Source organism: Chinchilla lanigera, unplaced genomic scaffold (assembly GCF_000276665.1).
Source record: "Chinchilla lanigera isolate Chin_1 unplaced genomic scaffold, ChiLan1.0 scaffold00010, whole genome shotgun sequence".
In the NCBI taxonomy this organism is placed as follows: domain Eukaryota; kingdom Metazoa; phylum Chordata; class Mammalia; order Rodentia; family Chinchillidae; genus Chinchilla; species Chinchilla lanigera.
In genome coordinates this window covers 2898693-2907189 of record NW_004955411.1, presented here as the reverse complement: position 1 = coordinate 2907189, position 8497 = coordinate 2898693, and the positions used below count along the sequence as shown (strand labels likewise).

At 51.1% G+C, this 8497-nt stretch overlaps 1 protein-coding gene across 3 annotated transcripts in view; it reads right to left on the bottom strand.

The window, feature by feature from the left end:
• Gcm1 (glial cells missing homolog 1 (Drosophila)) overlaps positions 1–8497 on the bottom strand; it is a 44397-nt gene that overhangs the window by 9965 nt on the left and 25935 nt on the right. Inside the window, exons 1-2 of one of the 3 annotated variants that reach the window (XM_005377607.2) lie at positions 8304–8497; positions 5279–5427 (exon numbers count right to left, since the gene is read on the bottom strand). In XM_005377607.2, coding sequence (XP_005377664.1) covers positions 5279–5427; positions 8304–8343 — 189 coding nt within the window. In that variant the 5' untranslated portion in view covers positions 8344–8497. Of the gene's footprint in view, positions 1–5278; positions 5451–8303 lie in introns of all 3 variants that reach the window. The other 2 variants (XM_005377609.2, XM_005377608.2) reach the window with 2 other exon arrangements.

Genomic DNA, 8497 nt, shown 5'->3' with positions numbered 1-8497 from the left:
AAAAAAAAAAAAAAAAAAAAAAAAAAAAAAAATCCAGCCAGCGTTTTGAGCCACACAAAGCCGTCCAGCAGCTGTCCTCTTCTGGGCCCAGCGGATGAACTCCACGTGTCATCAAGGAGGAAAAGTCTACCTCAGCAGAATGTTTCTGCATCTTCTCAAGAATGAGCCCTTAGACCAATCCTGCCGCTTCTTACCCGAGTGAAGGGACCGGGTCCCGGGACAGCTGCTTTGGTCAGTGTCCCAAAGGCACTGACCCCGCCCCTTGGCACAGCTTCCCTTCTCCCTTTCCTTTGCCACTCTGCCCACCTAGGAAGAGAGCTGCTGGGGACGCAGAGGAAGCTCTGCTGCCCATCCTACCACAAGCACAGGGCGGCGGAAGAGTCCAGGCCCTGCAGCGAGGGCCCGGTGACCACGGGCGCCCCTCCAGGTGGAGCTGTCCCTGGGAAGTCTGAATGACCTTGAGGCACAGGAGACAGCCACAGGGAAAGAGGGGGAAGCCATGCTGTCCCGTCAGACCAAAAATGTGACCCGCTTATGCAATCAGATAATAATTGACAAAAACCCCAGAATCTAACTTATTTTTAGCTCCCTAGCACCACGACACATTTGGTGACAGCTCCCTGAATTAACAGCAAGCGCTCAGCTTGGCTCGGTTTGGGCTCGTGCAGAAGCAGGGGACGTTTTTTTGCTGGCTAAAATCCTGACCGGGGAATGAACTGATCCAAGCTGGGGCCCTTTGGTACCTGGCTCTGCTATTTTGCTGCAGAGAATATTTTCTCTACAAAAAATGTCCTTAAACCTTGGAACAGTATGAGTTAGGGGTTAAGTGTGGCTTTGGTCCCAGGTTTAACTGAAAAGTGCTCGGCGTTTAGGAACAAAATAGTTCAGGGTGTTTGTCAGCTGTGGTGGAATCAAAACAACCCTACTTCTGCTGGGAGCGTGGGCTAGACTGAGATGGAGGGCATGTCCCTCTCTCTCTATGAAATGGTGCTACTAAGGACAGTATACCCCGAATTTATTCCCCAGTTTTTAAGGGAGAGGGGGAGGAAGAAAGCTCTTACAAGTCTCTTTCTTAGGTATCAAAGTCAGCATTAATGAGACTGTGACACTCTTGGGAACCATGCTATCCACATTTTTTTTTTTTTGTTTTTTTTCTGGTACCGGGAATCGAACTCAAGACCTTGCGCTTGCCAGGCAGGTGCTGTGCCACTGAGCTAAATCCCCAGCCCCTGCTATCCACGTTTTTAATGAAGGTGAGACTACACCAACAACAGGTTTTTGCTGCTTGGACCAAGCCAACTCTAAAGCTATGATCTGTGAACTTTCCAAGTGCAAATGCAGCTCAGAGGGAGCAAGGCAGGAAAGCGCAGCCGGTGCATTGCATTAGCCCCGAGGAAAGAAGCTCCCAGCAGTGAGGGCTGTGAGTCAGAGCCTGTGATATTAAGGAGAAAAGGAATCGCAACCAAATGGTCAGAAACAAGTGCAACGGCTGAAACGAGGAGGGAGCGCGGAGCAGACAAGAATGGGGAGGGAAGCGTTCTGAGGGGCGCAGGGTCGGAGCCCTGAGAGCGGACGTGAAACTTTCCTCTCCTATGGCCCGCGACCCCCACCGCCTGCGCGTCAGCGAGTCCTCGCCACAGCCTCCTCCAAACCAGCGCCCCCAGGGGCCCCCAGTCTTCCTGCGGCGCTCCTGTGCACAGCGCCCTCCAGAGGCGACAGCCACAAACCTCCAGGCTTTGGTGCCCTGCCCTTTCCCTGGATTGCTAAAGCCGGGCATGGTGGCGCACGCCTGTACTCCCAGCACTCGGGAGGCTGAGGCAGGAGGATCACTGTGAGTTTGAGGTCAGCCTGAACTACATAGCAAGAACCTGTCTCAAGTAACAAACACACAAAATTTTAAAAATCTTTTAAAAAGCCGTCTGCCAGACACTCTCCTTGTTGTCTGTGCCAGAATGGTGCTGAGTGACAGCTCCCTCTTCCGAGGTCCTGTAGTGTTCGTCTACAAGGCCGCAATTCTCGGTGGGTGCTGATCTCACCCCAGCAGCCCGGGAGTCAGGAGAGCCCCCATGGACGTTCGCACAGCACAGTGGTCCCCGGGGGCCTCGGCCTGTGACCCTGTCTGTCCCCCTGCCCCCGGCCACTCAGAAAAGCCTGTCTCTGATGACGTTTCTGTTCGCTGCTGTCCACAGTAGATCCATGCATATATATCCGTATGTATCTCATCGTACATCTGAGAGGAGGCATTTTTGAGACCAGACTATTACTATTTGGGTCACCATTTCCCCCCAGAGTATCACTTACTGATTCAAACTTGAAGCCTGTGAGGTGAACAGAAAAGAAATTTGCTTGTGGCTTACAGACGTTAATTGTTATGGTGAGAATGTAAGCTATGAAAACTTAATTGTACAGGTGGAATAAAGAATATAATTGGGTAAAATCACGATCCTCACAAGACATTATATCTGTTCCTCAGAACCCCAGTTTTTTAGTGCCCACATAGACTGCGTATTAAAGACCAGGCAGGATGGGGAAGAGGAATCACGGGGGGCCGCCGCCTTCCCGGGGCCCGCGGAGAGCCGGGCGCCCCCTGGCCTGCGCGGCTGTTCCCTCTGCGTGGGCTGCACAGAGCACCCTGCTCCGAGCAGCTGGGGCGCGAGGCAGGACACGGGAGGAGCCGCTGCCTCCTCGGAGGCTGGCAGAGCCCGGAGCCGCGCAGGAAGGAGCCGTGGGGCCCGCAGGCTGGGCGCCGTACCTGGCAGGGCTGGTGTTCTGGAGTCCTCGTCTACCGGACCCAGGAGGGGCCTGGAGGCCTGTGTGCGCCCCTCCTTCTCAGAAGAGCTGAAGGGCTCCTGCGGGCTCCCGGGCCCTGAGCTTGGTGCCAACGCCCGCCTCAGCCGTGTTCCAGAATAGAAAGGCCTGTCATTCCAAAGGCCCCTCCAGGCCTTCGGCTTTTTGTTCTGCCTGGTCCCTGCCTCTGGAGCGGGCTGGAGGACGCTGTCCCTATCAGAAAACATTAAGGTGCAGCCGCACGGGGTGGCGCACACCCATAATCTCAGCACTCTTGGGGCTGAGGCAGAATAGCAGGTTTGAGCTCAGTCCGCACAATTTAGCAAGACCCTGCGCCTGTCTCAGATCGGGTGTGACGGTGATGCCTGTCATCTTAGCACTCAGGAGGCTGAGGCAGGAGGATCGCTGCAAGTTTGAGGCCAGCCTGGGCTACATAGTGAGTTCAAGACCAGCTTAAGCTACATAGTGAGGCCCCGTGTCAAAAAACGAACAAACAAACAACCCTGTCTCAAATTAAAAATAGAAAAGGGTGAGTGATGTAGTTCAGTGTGAAGGCCCTGGGTTCAATCCTCAGTACCACAAAACAAGAAAAAGGAAAAATAAATGGGGGATATTGATATGTTTAGTCATTTCCCCGGTACAGTTACAAGCTGAAGGGCACTTGGTTATTTCTCCAGGTACTCTTGGTATCTTTTCTATAACCCACAGTGATGCATTTCTAAAATGTATTCGAGAACATGTATTTTTGCCATAAATTCCTCAGTTTACTGACTTGGGTAGCTGAGAATGCTTTTGTTTTTGAACGTGCAAGTTGGAACCTGAGCTTGGATGAGTCCTAACTTTCCCTCAGGGAAAGAGGTCTTCCCTTCCTTTGTTTTGGATCTGATAACTGATACGGATCCTCTGTCCCAGAAAAAAAAAAAAGTGCTCGTCAGCGCACAACACTGCCCGTCACTTCAAAGGGCTCTCGGGCTCCACTGAAATCTGCTCTCAGCTGTGGCACTGCAGCATCTCCTGTGTGCTGTAACTTCGCTTGTGACTTGTGGACACCCAGCTCTTATTCAGGGGGAGGGCTTCCCATCTGGAAACCAGTTGCAGGCAGAAATTTGGTCTCTGAGTCTAGAGTAATTAAAGTGCATTTTCAAGTTCTCCCAAAGCAGCTGCAATAATTTTTAATACCAATGAAGAGCAACTACCAACAAAATTCCCGAAAAATGAGGTTTCCGTCACTTAGCTATGAATTATTCAACCGCCTTTAAGCGAATGGAGAGTGCGGTACACTTTCTGTCCTCCACCACCCCGCAAGACCTAGAAAGGGAGATTAGCAGGGAAATTTCATAGAGAGAACCAAAGGAAGATCTTTGTTAGAGTGGAAAGCTGGGCTTCTTACAAACCAGGACTGCACCCTCCATCCCTTCTCCCTGCTTGGGATGATTCAATCTCCCCGTCCCCAGGATCGGGCTGGGCAGAGGGGCGTCCGTGTCGCTTAGTACTTTCCAAACAACTTCCACGGAAATCACCTTCAAATGCCAAGAGAGGGGACCAAGAGCCAGGAAAAGCACACATGGAAAACCAGTTTTAGGCAACTAGTGCTTTAAATTGAACTGAGAGTTAAAAGAGTCACCAGGCATGGCATTGCATGACTGTAATTCTAGCTATTCAGCAGGCTGAGGCAGGAGGATCACAAGTTCGAGACTAGCCTGGGCAGTTTGGCAAGAACCTGTCTCCAAACAAATAATAAACAGGGCTGGGAATATAGCTCAGTGGCACTTGCCTAACAGGCCTGAGGCCCTGGGTTTAATCCTGAGTATCAGAAAAAAGGCGCTGGGGGGGGGGGAATGTAAGAAAGAAAAAGAACTAAAAAGTCAATTATCAAAGAGGAGGACCAAGAAAATATGAAATGAAAGGCCCTCACCACCTGGAAACAAAACCAGTGTGTGCATATGGCACTGACAGACATCCTACAAGAACTGGACAGTTCAGCTAGAGGTTAGTTTAAGACATTTACTATAGCAAATACAGCAGTAGAGGGGCTTATGGATAATTTATTTTTTGAGACAAGGTCTCGCTATGTAGTTCAAGCTGTCCTTGAACTCACTATGTAGCTTAGGCTAGCCTCAAATTCAGGCAATTTTCCTGCCTCAGCCTCCTGAGTGCTGGGATTACAGGTGTTAGTCACCACACCTGGTTTGCGCATAATGAAGAGTCAGTCTGCAGGCAAATACATGATCATGAGCTTTCTCATGGCAGCAAGGCTGGGGCTGACCGGTGGGCCCCGCCAGCTTTGGAAAAGGAGGGGCAGCACTGCCTTTGTCTCGGTCTAGAACTCGGGATAAGAGCTGCTTAAGTCACAGGGCTCGAATTTCCACTTCAAATTCCTTCATGGGACACTGGGCTAAGCTCAGGGCGCCGGCCCAGCCGAAGCCCTCCCCGGTCACCTCCAGGTGCCAGCGGAGACAGTCAGGGCCATGCAGCCCTCAGCGGTACATACCTGGGGCAGCTTCATGTCGTTAATGTCCCAGCTCAGCAGCTCTTTGTCGTCAGAGTCAAAGTCGCTGGGCTCCATGATGAGACCCGGCTCGCTCCGATGGACCTGGGAGTTCTGCTCCTGGAGGCTCTGGGTATCAGCCGATCGGTCCACTAGAACGGTTCAGACCCAAAGACTGGCTAAGAAAAACTAAATGATAGTAACACTGACCACTCAGATTGAATTCACGCCCTCCTGCCAGCAGTAGGCTTCACTGACATTTCTGCAAGCGCCAGCGCATTAATAAAGAAGGGACCAGGGAGGCAGGCAGCCCCAGGGAGTCCGAGCAGGGAGATCGCCGCCACTGCCCTGAGGTCTGCGCCTGTCACTGCTGTCCCCAGGTTAGGAACGCCTTCGTCGAAACTGCTCTTATCTGTAACCAATGGGTGGGACCTTCTTCAGAAGAAGAAGACTTGGCTTGGACTTGTTCCTCAAAAAATGTCTCTGTGAGTTAGCTAACATGGTCGAAGTTTCAAGGGGAAACATCACACTGGGCCGATCTGGGTATCTGGTCCTGCGCAGCGCCACAGGGGTTAGCTTTGGTGTCTCAGTGCTTCCTGCGCACTTCCAAATATCATCAAAAGCATCCTTGCGCTGGCCTGAGCCTCCGAAACGGGCCGCTTAACCTCAGCACGGCTGGCACTTTGGACCGGGCGGGTCTTTGTCGGGGGAGTCTCACACTGGAAAACGCTGCGCAGCATCCTGGCTCTTCCCACAGGTGCCGTGGCCGGTCCCCAACACCGTCCCGCTGTGACAGACGCCGCGCATCCAGACACGCGTCACGGGGCAGGGGTGAGGACCGCGCAGCGGAGGGCTGCTTTAAACTACTGCCTCTTCCCCTCTCATTTACCCCAAAGCCTCCTCTACGATTTTTCTGAGCTTATGTTCAGTAACAACTCTCCGCCCCACCTCTCGAGAACATTCCATCCCATTTATTTGATTAAACTGCATTATGTGACATTCAAAAATGTTCAAACTGCATGTATTCCAACTTTTGACTGTAATTGATTAAAGAGGATTTAGGAGGGAAGAAGGGAAGGAGAAAGGGAAGGAAGGGAAGAAACAAAGAAGAAAGGAAAGACATTTAAAATATTTCTCTGACGGAAAAAATGAATGTTTTGCGGATGAAATGTGCTTATTAATAAGATACAAAGAGGACAATGGAGCTAGGCATGGTGGTGCAGGCCTGCAGCCCCAGCCTGCCATCCAGGAGGCTGGTGCACAGTGACTGCCAGTTTGACACCAGCCCGGACAGCTCAGCAAGACCCTGTCTCAAAACAAAAACTAAAAAGAGCTAAGGATGGAGCTTAGGGGTGAAGTGTCCCTGGGTCCAATCCTCAGTAACGTTAAACAAAAAGAAGCGAAACGCGTTCGTGTGTGTAACATTTCTTTCATTTGTCGGGACTCTTACACACAGGATGTGATGATGTTATACAGAGCTACTTAACAGTAAACTCAAGCCACCAGTCTCAGCAATGGTCTGAAGCCTAGCGAGTCCTGCTGGTCTTAGTGATTCGTCTGTATTTACTCCTAACATTTCCCCATCACTGACCAGGAGGGAGTTTTGGCCATGAAGTGACGTTAGCTGGACTGTCCCCGCTGTCCCACTTTTACACCTTCAAACTCAAGGCACATGAGATCCCTGCACCCGCCTCAGACACCGACTTTTAAGATTAAACCCCCACCAAAGTGTTGTTCCCTTGCTCGCTTGTTTTCTGCAGGGCTGGGCTCTAACCAAGGCCTTGCACACGCCAGGCAAGTGCTCTGCTCCTGAGCTTTGCCTCAGCCCAATGCTGTGAGTTTTAAGTGACATTCTGCTGTTTTACTTTATTCGGGAAATAAACACTGAGTAACCTAAGATATAGTTGGATTTAAGGTGGGTTTTTCTCTGTGATTTTCCTTCCTTTTTTTCCAATACTGGTTATCAAAATAAGGGGTGTTCTGCCACTGAACTATCCCTACTCCTTCTCGTTTTCTGAGACAAGGTCTCCATGAGTGACTTGCAATCTCCCGGATTCCAGGCCTGAACCAGTGTGCCCATGTGGCTCCAAGCCTTAGATAACTCGTATGGAAGACGCGAATACCAAGCAGCAGCTTCATGTTCCTACTGAATAGCAACAGCAGTAACTCTGACAGCCCAAGTTTTGTCACCACAAACCAGAATATATTTTAAGGCTGGGGGCGTAACTCAGTGGTAATGCACAGAACTCTGTGGTCCTGAGTTCAGTCCCTGGCACCACACACACACACACACACACACACACACACACACAGATTCATTGTTTTAAAACTTTAAGGGGCCGGGAATACAGCTCAGTGGCATAAGCGCCTGCCTGGCAAGCATAAGGTCCTGAGTTCGATTCCTGGTACCAATAAAATAAAGTAAAATAAAACTTTAGAAAATGAGATTTATATTTATATTTTCAAAAATAAAAAACATTATTTGTAGCTGAGGTGATTCAGATATATTTCTTTTTTAAGTTAAGGGGGGGAATCTTACTGCAGGAAAATTACATTGTTTTTGTAGATCTTTTTCAGATAAACTTTTGCCAAACGAATGAGCATTATTCAATATTTCCCCAAAGATCAAGAACATAGAAAAAAAAAAAAAGAAAACACAGGGGAAAAAAGACTGTTCTACAGGCCTTAAACAAAGGAACTCAGTCTTTCTCCAGAATAAAAAGCAAATGTTTTGGTTTTTTGGTTCTTTGAGACAAGGTCTTGCTCTGCAGTTCGGGCTGGCCTCCAACTCGCAGCGATCCTCCAGGCTCAGCCTCAATCCTCCTGCCTCAGCCTCCTGAATGCCGGGACTATAGCTGGGCGCCGCCACGCCACCTCCCTAAACTGGATCTGTCAAGACTTCTCACGGCTGAGCGTTCGGCTTTCACGCTTTGTACAGAAGGCGAAGGGGAGCAAGTGAGCAAGTCCCACCCGGCGGGGGCTGGCCAGCGCCTCACCCGCACTGCCCTCCTGGGGCTGGCCGTCCTACCTTCCGACTTCTCATCCGGACGCGCACAGCGCGATGGCATCCGTGCCCTGCGCCGCCGGCCCCGCGCACTCCGGTGCGGCTCCGAGCAGACCCGGTGCTGCTCCCGCGGGTCAGGGTACACTATGCTAATGAGCGCTGGCCGCCGGCCAATCACAGCCGGCACGCGCCGGGCCGCCCCCGCGGCGCTGTCCGAG